This window comes from Hemiscyllium ocellatum, chromosome 1, assembly GCF_020745735.1.
Source record: "Hemiscyllium ocellatum isolate sHemOce1 chromosome 1, sHemOce1.pat.X.cur, whole genome shotgun sequence".
Taxonomy (NCBI): Eukaryota; Metazoa; Chordata; class Chondrichthyes; order Orectolobiformes; family Hemiscylliidae; genus Hemiscyllium; species Hemiscyllium ocellatum.
This window is the reverse complement of record NC_083401.1, coordinates 9,103,315-9,119,140: the sequence shown is the minus strand read 5'-3', so window position 1 is coordinate 9,119,140 and position 15,826 is coordinate 9,103,315. Positions and strand designations below refer to the sequence as shown.

The 15,826-nt window shown below is 44.2% G+C and overlaps 1 protein-coding gene across 2 annotated transcripts in view; it reads left to right on the top strand.

Moving 5' to 3' along the window:
* Window positions 1-1,899: 1,899 nt before the first annotated feature.
* LOC132821442 (uncharacterized) overlaps window positions 1,900-15,826 on the top strand; it is a 72,270-nt gene continuing 58,343 nt past the window's right edge. Inside the window, exons 1-4 of one of the 2 annotated variants that reach the window (XM_060834138.1) lie at window positions 1,900-1,963; window positions 8,342-8,429; window positions 13,273-13,410; window positions 14,922-15,126. In XM_060834138.1, the coding sequence (XP_060690121.1) occupies window positions 13,306-13,410; window positions 14,922-15,126 (310 nt within the window). In that variant the 5' untranslated portion in view covers window positions 1,900-1,963; window positions 8,342-8,429; window positions 13,273-13,305. The remainder of the gene's footprint in view (window positions 1,964-8,341; window positions 8,430-13,272; window positions 13,411-14,921; window positions 15,127-15,826) is intronic. The other variant, XM_060834066.1, reaches the window with a different exon arrangement.

Here is a 15,826-nt window from a genome sequence, read left to right as displayed (position 1 = left end):
AGAGGATGGCGGTAGAGGGTTGTTTTTCAGACTGCAGGTCTGTAACTGTCCTGTTTTGCAAGGATCAGTGCTGGGTGCACTGTTGTATGTCATTTATATAGAGTATTAAGAGTATTGGTATTCATGGGAATGGAACAATATAGGAAGGTGAGTTCAAAAATAGAGGGCATTGGTTTAGGGTGAGAGGGAAAAGATTTAAAAAGGATCTGAGGGCAACCTTTTCACACAGAAGGTGTTGCGTGCATGGAGTGAACTGCCAGAGGAAGTGATCAAGGCAGGTACATAAGTTCAAAGTTTGTGCGAAGATTTGTAGCTTGGGTGCTTGTTGTAGTGGTTCTGTTCGCCGAGCTGGAAGTGTACATAAGTAGAAAATGGGGTCAGAAGGTTTTCGGCCAAACATGGGCAAATTGGGCTAGGTTAGTTTAAAATCGTGGTTTGTATGGATGAGTTGGACCAAAGCCTCTGTTTCCATGCTGCATGACTCTATAACTCTAAGGGAAGACAAGATGAGATTCAGCATAACTGAGTGAATTGCACTATACAGATTGTTGGTCTCTGTGATAGAGCAAGTTGGATCATGAAGATTATTGGTATCTGGAAATGCAGCATGTTGGATCATAAATATTGTTAGTATCTGGAGTATGTTGGAACAGGTTGATTGTTGGTATCTGGGAACAAGTTGGATTATAATGAGTATTAGTATCTGGGAATGGAACAAGTTGGATTATAAAGATTGTTGATATCTGGGATTGGAACATGTTGGATTTTTAAGAGTATTGGTATTCAGGAGTGGTACATGCTGGATTTTTAAGACTATTGGTATTCAGGAGTGGTACATGTTGGATTATTAAGAGTATTGGTATTCAGGAGTGGTACATGCTGGATATTGAAGAGTATTGGTATTCAGGCGTGGTACATGCTGGATTATTAAGAGTATTGGTATTCAGGAGTGGTACATGCAGGATATTGAAGAGTATTGGTATTCAGGCGTGGTACATGCTGGATTATTAAGAGTATTGGTATTTGGGAATGGAACATGCTGGATTATTAAGAGTATTGGTATTCAGGAGTGGTACATGTTGGATTATTAAGAGTATTGGTATTCAGGAGTGGTACATGTTGGATATTGAAGAGTATTGGTATTCAGGAGTGGTACATGCTGGATATTGAAGAGTATTGGTATCTGGGAGTGGCACATGCTGGATATTGAAGAGTATTGGTATTCAGGAGTGGTACATGCTGGATATTGAAGACTATTGGTATCTGGGAGTGGTACATGCTGGATATTGAAGAGTATTGGTATTCAGGCGTGGTACATGCTGGATATTGAAGAGTATTGGTATGTGGGAGTGGTACATGCTGGATATTGAAGAGTATTGGTATTCAGGAGTGGTACATGCTGGATATTGAAGAGTATTGGTATTCAGGCGTGGTACATGCTGGATATTGAAGAGTATTGGTATGTGGGAGTGGTACATGCTGGATATTGAAGAGTATTGGTATTCAGGAGTGGTACATGCTGGATATTGAAGAGTATTGGTATTCAGGAGTGGTACATGCTGGATATTGAAGAGTATTGGTATGTGGGAGTGGTACATGCTGGATATTGAAGAGTACTGGTATTCAGGAGTGGTACATGCTGGATATTGAAGAGTATTGGTATTCAGGAGTGGTACATGCTGGATATTGAAGAGTATTGGTATTCAGGAGTGGTACATGTTGGATATTGAAGAGTATTGGTATTCAGGAGTGGTACATGCTGGAGTTTCCCGCTTATTTTTCCCGCCGGCGGGTGGACCAGGCGCACGCGCAGCGTCCTTAGCTACCGGCCGTGCTGGAGCATGCGTATTGCCGCACCCCGCCGGGATGGAGCATGCTCAGTGTTGGGTATCGCCGTGAGGGAGCATGCGCAGTGCGGCTGTCTGTTTTGTCCCAGCGACAGATGGAGGGAGCAGGGAGTGAGGTGAGTGTTGACGGAGTTTCATTTACTGCCATTCTCATCGAGTTGCTTCAATAACTCGCTCGGTGTTGTGGTCTGCTCTCCTTATGGCCGCCGAAGTCAAGTTTAAAATCCCCACCACCTCAGCCCGGGGCCTGGTTCCCACTGCAGCCTCGGCCTTTCCTGCAACTGTCGGCAGTGAGAGGTGCTGGAAAAGCACAGCAGATCCCACAGCAACCTCATACACCACACACCCCCCTCACCCCCACCCCCTCACACCCCATACACCCCACACCCTCCACACACCCCCATCCCCTAACCCACAACACCCACACCCCCACACCCACATCCCCACCCCCCACCCTATCACAGCTCCACACACACCCACAACATCCACCCTACACACCCAACCCCCCCCACCCTCACCACCCCCACCCTCCACACACCACCCCCACCCACATCCCCAAACCCCCACCCCCACACCACCCCATCCACATTCCCATACCACTCCCACCCCCACCCTCCACACACCCACCCACACCACACCCACCCCGACCACGACCACAACCACTCCCTCCCTCCATACACCCACATCACCCCCACCCCCACCATGACCACCTCCACACTCTCACCCCCACCCTTCACCCCCACATCCCCATCCCCACCCCCACATCCCCATCCCCACCCCCATCCCCCAAGTCTGTGTCTGGTTCCCGTTGTTAGACAGGCAGCGTCAGGAGGTGGAGATGTCTTCTTCAGGACTGGGGGTCTGCAGGAAAGGCTGATGGGCTGAAAGGACTGCGGGTGGGTGTGGGGGTAGCTGCAGAGAAAGGGGGTGAGGGGAGGGGCAGGGTGGTGAAGAGGGGATAGGTGAAGACGGGTAGTTGGTCAGTGGGAGGAATGAATCCGGTTGGGAGGAGTGGAAGGAATGGGGTGGAGGGGCTGGGAAGGGAGTCGGGGGGGGGGATGGGAAGGGAGGTTATTTGAAATTGGAGGGCTCAGTGTTGAGTTGTCCGGGCTGTAGGCTGCCCAAGGGGAAGATGGGGTGTTGTTCCTCCAGTTTGCGCTGTGGTTCATTGTGGCAATGGAGGCCAAGGATGGTCATGTCAGAAAGGAAGTGGTAAGGGGAATTGAAATGGGCAGTGACTGGGAGGTCCGGTTGGCCACTGCACGCCTGGCTGTGATGCTCGGTGAACCATTCCCTAAGTTTACGTTTGGTCTCCCTGCTGTAGAGAAGACCATATTGGGAGCACCTGATGCAATCAAGTAGGTTGGGGGAGAGGCAGGTGAATCCCCCACTCCCAACGCAATACAAATAGAGTCCCCCTTGACCTCACCTACCACCCCACTAGTCTCCGCATCCAGTACATCATCCTGAAACCTTCCACCACCTCCATCGAGACCCCAGTACCAAAAGCATCTTCCCCTCCCCACCCCTCTCTGCCTTCCGCAAGGACCGTTCCTTTCAACGGTCCTTGGTTTACGCCACTCTCCCCACCAACTCCCCAGGTACTTGCTCCTGCAATCGGAAAAGATGCAAAACCTGTCAGTACACCAACTCCTTATCTCCATCCAGGACTTCAAACAGCTCTTCCTGGTGAGACAGAGGTTCACCTAGTTTACTGCGTGAAGTACACCTGATGTGGTCTTCTCCACATCGGGGAGACCGAATGCAAACTTATGGAACAGTTCACTGAGCACGGGAGCTGCGCAATGTCTGTCTTGTTGAGGAGCAATGGTCCCCTTGGTGAAAGTGAACATGGAAATGCAACAACCAGCCCTTCCTCGGGGTGTGTTTTATTGCTTGACTCTCCGTTCATTGTTTTACACAATTTGTAAACAGAGAGCACTCTGAAATCAAGCCAAGGAAGTGTTTGGGAATCACAATGTAGCGTTAACTTTACACAAGGTTACCTTCTCTCCCTACAGACAGCCACTCTGTCAATGTTGCATTTCATATGTTTGTTGGCTGATGAATGTAAATAGACTGAGCTGCATTCTCGTGAGTTACAAATGCCACTGGAATCATCCTGATTAAATTACTACCTTGTCTCTGATGGTCAATGTTCTATTAATCTACATTTAAATAAATTCCTTTGAAGGTAATTGTAGCTGCGATATATCTGCCTCAGTAGTTCAGTGTTCCAGTAAAAGTCAGTGTTTTAAGATCCCCTACAATGTGGAACCAGGCCCTTCGGCCCAACCAGTCCACACTGACCTTCCGAAGAGTAACCCACCCAGACCCATCTCCCTCTGACTAATGCACTATGGGCAATTTAGCATGGCCAATTCACCCAACTTGCACATCTTTGGACCGTGGGAGGAAACCCACGCAGAACGTGCAAACTCCACACAGACAGTTGCCCGAGGCTGAAATCGAGCCTGGGACCCTGGTGCTGTGAGGCAGCAGTGTGAACCACTGAGCCGCCCCTGTTTTAGCAGAGCTCTGTGCAGGTAGTGTCAGTAGTCAGTGCAAACTGGCATTCTCATTACAGGACAACTGGTTGAGAAGAACATTCATATTGTGCCTAATTTGTTTTGGACCTGCCTCACAGGTACAGATCGTCAGCAGCCTGTACCACATGTCAGAGTGAGTGTGTTCATGTAAACAGTGATTGCCAAAGGGCTTGATGACCCACTGTGTGCAGTGCTCATCACCAAGAGAACTTTAAATATGCCATGTAGCTTCTCCTAATTTTTATAAACTTTTGAGCAAGAAATTGCTGGAAACAGCAGAACACCCCAGTGTGACTGACGGCAAGATGTATTCTCGGAAGTTTGTTTTTGTACCCATGATTGTGGAATGATATAGCACAGAGGCCTTTGCCATATCATTTCTGTGCTGCCCATTTGAAAGGGTTATACACTTGATCCTACTCTCCTGACCCTTATCCAGAGCTCTGCAAATTTCATCCCTTCAAATATAAATATTCAAATCTTTATTGAATTTTGCTGTTAAAACCTTTGAGTTCTTTGAGGAGGAACTATAAGAAATAGGAGCCTGCTCTGCCTACAATAAAGTCATGGCTGTTCTTTTCTTGGAGTCAGCTCCACTTACCTACCTGCTTATTCTAACTCTTAATGTTTTTTACCATTCAAAAATCTATCAATCTATGCCTTGAAAACATTCAGCAAGGTAGCCTCAACTACTTCATAGGGGAAGGAATTACACAGATTCATAACCTTCCTAAATGTGCTCCCCCTTATTTTCAGACTCTATCCCTTAGTTCTAGTTTCACCCGCTGGTGGAATCAATCTCCCTGCTTCTATCTTATTGATTCTCTTCCTAATTTTATGTTTCTGTAAGATCATTTCTGGTTCTTCTAAATTTCATGATGTGAAGGTGTCAGTGTTAGACTGGGGTGGACAAAGTCAGAAGTGACACGACACCAGGTTATAGTCCAACAGGTTTATCTGAAATCACAAGCTTTCAGGGCACTGCTCCTTCGAGTGAAGTGAGGGAGCTGATCACTTCACTCATAGAAGCATAGAGTCAGAGATGTACAGCACAGAGATGGATCCTTCGCGAACTCGTCCATGCCAATCAGATATCCCAATCTAATTCTTGCCCTTATCAATCCTCTTTGTTCCTTCTTCAAAAAACTCAATCAAGTTTGAGAGACATGATTTCCCACACACAAAGCCATGTTGACTATCCCTAATCAGTCCTTACCTTTCCAAATATATGTACATCCTGTCCCTTAGGATCCCCTCCAACAACTTGCCCACCACCAATGTTAAGCTCACTGGTCTGTAGTTCCCTGGCTTGTCCTTAACGCTTTTCTTAAATAGTGTACCATGTTAGCCAACCTACAATCTTCTGGCACCTCACCTGTGACTATCACAGCAAGAGGCCCAGCAATCACTTCCCTAGCTTCCCACTGAGTACTGGGGTACACCTGATCAGGTCCTGGGGATTTATCCATTTTTGTGCATTTCAAGACGTCCAGCACTTTGTCCACTGTAATATGGATATTTTGCAAGATGTCATCATCTATTTCTCTATAGTCTATATCTTCCATGTCCTTTTCCACAGTAAATACTGATGCAAAATACTCGTTTAGTATCTCCCCCATTTCCTGTGGCTCCACACAAAGGCCGCCTTGCTGATCTTTGAGGGGCCCTATTCTCTCCCTAGTTACCCTTTTGTCCTTAATGTATTTGTAAAAACCCTTCGTATTCTCCTTAATTCTATTTGCCAAAGCTATCTCATGTCCCCTTTTTGCCCTCCTGATTTCCCTCTTAAATATACTCCTACTGTCTTTGTACTCTTCTAAGGATTCACTCAATCTATTCTGTCTATATCTGACTTCCTTCTTCTTAACCGAACCCTCAATTTCACCAGCTATCCAGCTACCCTACACCTATCAGCCTTTCCTTTCACACTGACAGGAATATACTGTCTCTGGACTCTCGTTATCTCGTTTCAGAAGGCTTCCCATTTTCCAGCCGTCCCTTTACCTGCGAACATCTGCCTCCAATCAGCTTTTGAAAGTTCTTGCCTAATACCGTCAAAATTGACCTTTCTCCAATTTAGAACTTCAGCTCTTAGATGTGGTCTATCCTATTCGATCACTGTTTTAAATCCAGTAGAATTATGGTCGCTGGCCCCAAAGTGCTCCCCCACTGACACCTCAGTCACCTGCCCTGCCTTATTTCCCAAGAGTAGGTCACGTTTTGCACCTTCTACATCCACATACTGAATCAGAAAATTGTCTTGTACACACTGAATAAATTCCTCTCCATCTAAACCTTTAACACTATGGCAGTCCCAGTCTATGTTTGGAAAGTTAAAATCCCCTACCATAACCACCCTATTATTCTTACAGATAGCTGAGATCTCCTTGCAAGTTTGTTTCTCAATTTCCCTCTGACCACTAGGGGGTCTATTATACAATCCCAATAAGGTGATCAGCCCTTTCTTATTTCTCAGTTCAATCCAATATGGATGTATTTCAACCCAAATATGGATACATCGCTGGATGTATTTCCGGAAATATCCTCCCTCAGTACAGCTGTAATGCTATCCCTTATCAAAAACGCCACTCCCCCTCCTCTCTTGCCTCCCTTTCTGTCCTTTCTGTAGTATTTGTATCCTGGAATATTAAGCTGCCAGTCCTGCCCATCCCTGAGCCATGTTTCTGTAATTGCTATGATATCCCAGTCCGATGCTCCTCACCATGCCCTGAGTTCATCTGCCTTCCCTGTTAGGCCTCTTGCATTGAAATGAATGCAGTTTAATTTCTCAATCCTACCTTGTTCTCTGCTTTGTCCCTGCCTGCCCTGACTGTTTGACTTGCTTCTTTTCCCAACTGTCCCAGTCTCAGATTGATCTCTTTCCTCACCATTTTCCTGAGTCCCACCCTCCCCACCTTACTAGCTTAAATCTTCCTGAGCAGCTCTAGCAAGTCTCCCTACCAGTATATTAGTCCCCTTCCAATTTTGGTGCAACCCGTCCTTCTTGTGCAGGTCACTTCATCGAGAAGCACGACAAAAGACCCTTTGGTCCAACCCGTCCATGCCGACCAGATATCCTAACCTAATCTAGTACTGTTTGCCAACACTTGACCCATATCACTCTATCCATATACCCATCCAGATGCCTTTTAAATGTTGCAATTGTACCAGCCTCCTCCATTTCCTCTGGCAGCTCATTCCATACATGTACCAGACGCTGCATGAAATAATTGCCTCCTGGGTCCCTTTTATATCTTTCCTGTCCATCCCTAAACCTATGCCCTCTAGTTCTGGACTTCCCCACCCCAGGTAAAAGACTTTGTGTCTTTATCCTATCCATGCTTCTCATGATTTTATAAACCTCTATAAGGTCACCCCTCACCCTCCAACGCTCCAGGACAAACAGCCCCGGCCTATTCAGCCTCTCCCTATAGCTCAAGTCCTCCCAGCCCTGGTCACGTCCTCGTAAATCCTCTCTGAACCCTTTCAAGTCAACTCAACACTCTACTCTCAAGAATTGTATGACCTTTTCATCTCTTTACTTCTAAGTTGTGTGTCTGTGTGCTCTTCTCTCTCACTACACTGTGCTCTGAAAGCCTGTGATTTCAAATAAACCTGTTGGGTTATAACCCAGTGTTGTGTGACTTCCGACCTTCCTAAATTCCAAGGATACTTCATAAGGTAATCTTGCACAGCTCACATGTTAGATACAATTGTTTACAAAATGGCTCCTTAGCAAGGAGGGCAAATGTTTGACCATAAAATGGCTTCCTGACACATTGTGCCAGAATCTCTTCAATATTAGGCCTAGAATAATTTCTAAGCTAGGAGCAGACTCCTGCGTTTTAAGCATTGAATCATTCTGTACCTGAGGCTGAGATGTTACCATAAGGTTGCATTTAAACTGATTCATTAGTCTCGAATTAAGCATGCTTTTTTTTTCAGGGTTGTGATTCAAACTCAAATGACATAAGATCCGATTAGTTAGAATTGACAGTGGGCAATCTGTAAGGTCTGTAGAGTGGAATAACAAGTAAGTTAAAACTTCATCAATATTACCTTTTAGAGTTTGTAATTAATAACCGGTCATGGCTACTCAATATCATCATAAAGTCCCAAAATGCAATTAATTTCAATCCATACCAGGTAAGCGCCAAGAGTTAATTTCCTATTGGCTTTCAACAGCTCAGCACTAAAATGCTCTCCCTCTCTAGTGGCCTTTTGAACTCTGAAGTCAGGGTCTTGTAACAACAAAGATGTTTTTCTCTCTGTGTCTGCCCCGCTTGCAAGGGGTAATAAGAATCCATTATAATTGACAGGATCTGGCCGTCAATTACAAAGCTTTTGATAGTGCCAAGTTTCGTTTCAGGGTCAGAATCAAACACTGTCATTAATTTCACAAGGGAACGGCCGTAAATATTATCATTAGGTGTCCTGTTCACACAGATTCACCGATGCTCAGGCAAATGTTCTTAATTGCCTGAGAGTATCCTGTTATCACTTGGTGAGCACAGATATCCCTACCTTCTGCATTTTTTGAAGTCCTTCCCTTTTTCTGAGCCTCCTGCCTGTCTATTCTATGGTGCAGCAAATGTGTTCTATAATTGGGCATTATATTTTAGTCTGAATGTTTAAAGACCCGTTTTAAGGCTATCGACTTTCCCACATGGAGAAGGTACTTCCACTAGTAGGAGAAGTTGGGACCTGGGGCTCTGGCTCGGGGTAAAGGCACGACCCTTTAGAACTGAGTGGAGGTGGAATTTCTTCAGCCAGGGGTTGGTGACTCTGTGGAAGGCTATAAAGGCCAAATTGTTGAGAGTATTTAAGACAGAGATGGGTAGGTTCTCGATTAGTGAGGGGGTCAAGGGACATAGGGAGAAGGCAGGACAAACGTAGAGAGATTTGGATGTGTATTCACAAAATTGAGGAAACAGGAGAAAGTTTGAGGGGATGCAGAAAAGATTTGTAAGAATGGTTCAAGGAAACAGAGTCTTCAGTTTCATACCTCATATTTTACACTTCTTGGAGAACTTAAGTTTTGATAGATTGTAGAAAAATTGATTTAATTCAAGTTTTGTGGAAATGTCGTCCTGTTTCCCTATCCCTGTATCAGTCGAAGCAAAATGCTTAGAGGCACAGTATAGTTTTACCTCCTTCATCTTTAATCTGAGCCCTGGAGGGAGAGAGAAATGCAAAGATGGAGAGATTTGGATGTGTATTCACACACTTTAGACAACAGGAGAAGGTTTCAGAGAGGATGCAGAAAAACAAAATAAATCAAATGGTTCCAGGAAACAAACATTCCAATTTCACACTTCATATTTTACAGCTCTTAGAGAACGAAACTTTGAAGGATTGTGGAAAAATTGATTTATATCAAATTTTGTGGAAATACTTGATGTTACTTAGTTAAAAGAGGTTGTTGAAAAGTTATAGACATTGGAGATTTTTTAAAACATGGCCTTCGAGTAAGGACATAACTGATAATAAACTGTTTGGTTATTATTTGAACAGTGACTGGTTGGAGAAGTTTTGTATTTCTGAGAATGTGTACAGGGTACGAGCAGGTAGGGAAAGAGTTAAGTTTCGAATTTTGTGAAACAAGAGGTTCAGCTGAGCGCAACTCAGATCAGATAAGAATATGCAGTTAACAATGGGAGGCTGGAGGCAAGGGTAATGGTGGAAAAGCATTCATTGTGTAGACTCATTTAACAATATTAGAAGCATTCAGTATGTAAAGTCAGTTAACAAGGTTAAGAACATTCATTGTGTAACAGCAGATGGCTTAATCTTTACTACTGACACTCGCTGATTGTAACGGTCACCCAATCAATATCTATGTTGTCTTATGTGGATGCTACTCCCGATAAAATAACTATATAATGCATTAAGAAACTGCTGTTCGAGTGAAGACCAACAACACGTGTCTCTGTACACATGAGACACTAAATCAATACTTTTCATCAGTATTCACTCAGGAACAGGACACTGTTGCTGATGTGAATATGGAGTCACAAATGATTAGAATGGATGGCCTGGAAATATGCAGGGAAGAGGTTCTGGGCATATTGGAGAGGATGAAAATAGATAAGTCTCCTGGGCCTGATGGCATTTACCCTAGGATCCTATGGGAAGCTAGGGAGGAGATAGCAGAGCCATTGGCCTGGATTTTTATGTCGTCATTGTCAACGGGAATAGTACCAGAGGACTGGAGGATAGCGAATGTGGTCCCCTTGTTCAAGAAAGGGAGTAGGGATAGCCCTAGTAACTATAGGCCAGTGAGTCTGACTTCAGTGGTGGGCAAAGTCTTAGAGAGAATGGTAAGGGATAAGATTTATGAACATCTGGATAGGAATAACGTGATCAAGGATAGCCAGCATGGTTTTGTGAAGGGCAGGTCGTGCCTCACAAACCTTATTGAGTTCTTTGAGAAGGTGACTAAGGAAGTGGACGAGGGTAAAGCAGTAGATGTTGTGTATATGGATTTTAGTAAGGCGTTCGATAAGGTACCCCATGGTAGGCTAATGCTAAAACTACGGAGGTATGGCATTGAGGATACATTAGAGGTTTGGATTAGGAATTGGCTGGCTGGAAGGAGACAGAGGGTAGTAGTTGATGGACTATGTTCATCTTGGAGTGCAGTTACTAGCGGTGTACCACAAGGATCTGTTTTGGGACCATTGCTTTTTGTTATCTTTATAAATGATCTAGAGGAAGGGCTTGAAAGCTGGGTAAGCAAGTTTGCGGATGACACAAAAGTCGGTGGAGTTGTGGATAGTGAGGAAGGAAGTGGTAGGTTACAGCGGGATATAGATAAGTTGCAGAGCTGGGCAGAAATGTGGCAAATGGAATTCAATGTAGCTAAGTGTGAAGTCATTCACTTTGGTAGGAGTAACAAGAAGATGGATTACTGGGCTAATGGTAGGCTACTTGGTAGTGTAGATGAGCAGAGGGATCTTGGTGTCCATGTACACAGATCTCTGAAAGTTGCCACCCAGGTAAATAGTGCTGTGAGGAAGGCATATGGTGTACTGGGCTTTATTGGTAGAGGAATTGAGTTCCGGAGTCCTGAGGTCATGTTGCAACTGTATAAGACTCTGGTGCGGCCTCATCTGGAGTATTGTGTGCAGTTTTGGTCGCCATACTATAGGAAGGATGTGGAGGCATTGGAACGAGTGCAGAGGAGGTTTACCAGGATGTTGCCTGGAATGGTAGGAAAATCTTATGAGGAAAGGCTGAGGCACTTGGGGCTGTTCTCATTGGAGAAGAGAAGGTTTAGGGGAGATTTGATAGAGGTGTATAAGATGATTAGGGGTTTAGATAGGGTCGACACTGAGAACCTTTTACCGCTAATGGAGTCAGGTGTTACTAGGGGACACAGCTTTAAATTAAGGGGTGGTAGGTATAGGACAGATGTTAGGGGTAGATTCTTTACACAGCGGGTTGTGAGTTCATGGAATGCCCTGCCAGTAGCAGTGGTGAACTCTCCTTCTTTATGGTCATTTAAGCAGGCATTGGACAGGCATTTGGAAGTTATTGGGCTAGTGTAGGTTAGGTAGGATTCGGTCGGCGCAACATCGAGGGCCGAAGGGCCTGTACTGCGCTGTATCTTTCTATGTTCTATGTTTGTTTCCTGGAACCATTTGATTTATTTTGTTTTTCTGCATCCTCTCTGAAACCTTCTCCTGTTGTCTAAAGTGTGTGAATACATATCCAAATCTCTCCATCTTTGCATTTCCTTATAAATTATAATGTTTGGTTTATCCTTCCTACTAAAATGCAACTCTTCACTCTAAATTTCATTGTCCCGGTAACTGCCCATTTTGCTGTATTTTGTTTGCTATTTTTCAAGGCTTTTGATCATCTGAAAGCTTTGAAATGATTCCATCTATGCAAAAGGTAAGGACATCTTTGACCCTGGGTACACCACTGTACGTGTGCCTCGACTCTGATTAAAACAAAATGCTCATCATGAGAATGGTCCCAGGATTGAAAGGATAAACATATGAGGAATGTTTGAGGACTCTGGGTATATACTGGATGGAGTTTGGGAGGATGAGAGGGGATCCAATTGAAATGTACAGAATACAGAAAGGCCTTGACAGAGTAAATTTTGGGAAAATGTTTCCATTAGTCAGAGAGACTAGGACCTGAGGGCACAGTCTGAAAGTAAAGAAACTCCTTCAGCCAGAGAGTGGTGAATCTATGGAATTCATTGTCATAGAAGGCTGTGGAGGCCAAGTCATTGAGTTTTTTAAGACTAACATAGATAGGTTCTTCGTTATCAAAGGAATCAAGGGTTACAGGAAAAAGCAGGAGAATGGGGTTTAGAAACTTAGCAGGCATGATTGAATGGCAGAGATGACTTGATGGGCTGAATGGCCTAATTTCTGCTCCAATGTGTTATGTTCTTTGACATCCTACCAGTGTGTCACCCACACTGTGACTGCCTCATCCAATATCAACTCTCATTTCACAACAATCAGCGGTAATCCCAGGGGTTTTGCAAAGAACACAGTCCTTCAACTGAAAAGGCAGGAACACAGTTGAAGGGATACATTTCACCATATTTTGTGAAATATGTAATTCGATTATAATTTTTAAAAATGTAGTGTAAATCGATTTGGATATTTCTTTTATTCAGTAATTGAAATGACAAAGGTGGATGAAGATGATGTTCAGATTGCATGATGAGCGAAATTCATGGGCAGGCTACTGCACTACCTGATGACAATGATGTTGAGTTTAAAATGCAGGTGTACAAATTTATGATATGAAAATGTTGGACGCAAAATCCGGCCTGAGATGTGACAGTAGGAAGTTGTGACGCTTACTGACAGCCACTGTTTTTCACAGCTGTAACATGTCTCTTTTAGGTGATAGCAACGACTCCACCACTGACCTGGAGCATGGAGGAACAGGTCAGTCAGGCTAGTAGCCCTGAAAGTGGGACCCACCTGTCCAATGTGAGTGGTTACTCATTGGGAGAAGCTATTGTCCAGAGAGCAAAGCAGGTAATACCATGGGAAGGAACGAGCTGAATATTGGAGTCAATGACAAGGAATTGCTGAGAGTGTTATATCCTAATACAGCAGCGTACCCTGCTAAATATGAGGCCTGCACAAACAGCTTCCTCATTTCTTTCCCTTTCTTGAGAATTGAGCGTTGGTGATGTGCTCAGCAATTGTTGTCCTGGTGATGATGGTGGTGAGCTGCCTTTCTGAACAGCTGTACTTTGTACAGGGCAGAACAGCCACAGTGCTGTTAGGAAGGCCATTCCAGGATGTTGACCCAGTGGCAGTGAAAGAATGGTGATGAAGTTCCAGTGAAACTGAAAATGATACAGTCAGCTGCTTCTGGCAATATGGGCATTGCTGGCAAACACTTAGTGCCCAAACCTAGTTGCTCTGGAGTTCATGGTTTAGGGCACTTTCTGTAGAATGTGCTCTAGTGCTGATTTGTATTGGGCTTGATAAGACAGGGTATCTTGTGAAGACATTGAACGGTTAACAATGTTAAAATGAGTCTTACACAGGCCTGACCGGGTAAGGATCATAGCTTTATCTTTGCAAATTTGTTATAACTATGTTTTGTTTCTCAAACTAGGATTAGAATTGTCATTGCAGGCCTCTCCTGGTTGCAGTTTGTTAGGAACTGAGGATTTCGAAGCAGGCTGAGACCATGAGCCTTTCAGCCTGCTCCATCATTTAGTAAGGTCACAGCTGATCTGATTGTGGTCTCAACTCTGCATTCCTGTCTGCTTCCCATAACCCTCAGTTTCCTCTGTATCAAAAATCTATCCAATTCAATGATAACATAATTGACCATCCTAATTAAGCTTTGGAAAGTTGCGGTGTTTACTGTGGAACCTTGAGATGTCAGCTCCATTCAGTTGATTGCACCTTTGTCTCTAGGTTGAGGAGACCATTCAATGGCTGAAGAAGGGTTATACCCGAAACCTCCTGATGCTGCCTGGCTTGCTGTGTCCTTTCAGCCTGCTGTTTGGATTCTAGCATCACCATTCTTTTCATCTCTTTGAGTGTTGTAAAGGCTGATCTGGGTCTGCACTGCCCTGATCCACTTTCAATCCACACCCTTGCCTCACAAAAAAAACTATTAAATTCAGTCTGGCAGTTTTCAATGGGCCTCCAGCTGTCGTGGCATTTTGGACGTAGATTTCAGATTTTCATGACCCTTTGCATGTGGAAGGACTTCCTAATGTCATTCTCAAATAGCCAACGTCTAATTTTAAGTTGTCCCAACTTGTTCGAGTATCGTTCACCTAAAGTCAGAGATTCTGTCTGTTACATCAAATTGTTTCATTGTCTTAAACACTTTAGTTAGAAAAGTCCTTAATCTTCTGTGTTCGCAGTGAGCTGGGAGTGCCTGCCTATCCCATTGTTGATGCATTACATGATCCAGAGTGACATTAAGGTGCTTCAGTACAGTTTAAGTCATTGAGCTTTGGAGGAAGCCCTCCTCTGGTTGAGAAAGTCACATGTCGTGTCCGCTGTTTTATCCATAGGGCAATGAGTCAGGTTCCCAGCTGCAGGCAGCAGCAGCAGATATTGGGGGAATGACTTCAGCATCTGTGTCCCAGTTGTCACTGGCTGGTACTAAGTGCCAACAGAGCTTTGAGGAGTTCCCCACCATAGAGGAAGGGACGATCACCATGACTGAAGAATCGATGAGTACGCAAAGGGACTTCAGGGAACGTCAACCCAGACTTGGTAAGAGACTCTGTGGTTAAAGATATGGGCACTGCCCTCCTTTTGGCTCCGAATGGATGATAAGGTTACTGTTGTGGATAGCGTGAATATTTCTATGTAACTACATTTTTTTTCGCTACAGATTTCAAAATGGGTAAGTAAAGGCAGGACAAGACAGATGTGAAACCTAAGAAGGGAATACTGAATGCGATAAACATCATGTTAACACTCTTGTGGTGATCAGAAGAACCACATTTGCCAAAGAATGCAAGTGTGAAAACAAATAGAACAATTAATCGTTTATCATATGTATGTTAACAATCAAACCGAAGTCAATATAAACTGGACACAAACTGATAGACAGATAATGCTCACTATGTAAATTGTATATTAAATAGCAGGCACAATTGGCAGTAGATTTCACAGATTTACTTGGCAGGTCTGTGCAGCCTGTGGGGTAACTAACCTTTATCTATTCCTGATGAAGGACTTTTGCCCGAAATGTCGATTTTCCTGCTTTTTGGATGCTGCCTGACCTGCTGTGCTTTTCCAGCAACACTCTGATCTAAACTCTGGTTTTCAGCATCTGCAGTCCTCACTTTTGCCTGGTACTAACCTCAGCCAGAAAGCCCTTCAAAGGCTGAGGCATACTTTCCAGGACTTTATCGCCCTCTCATAATTCTCTAGACTTGCCTGTTTCAGTTTGGTTCAAAACTTCAGT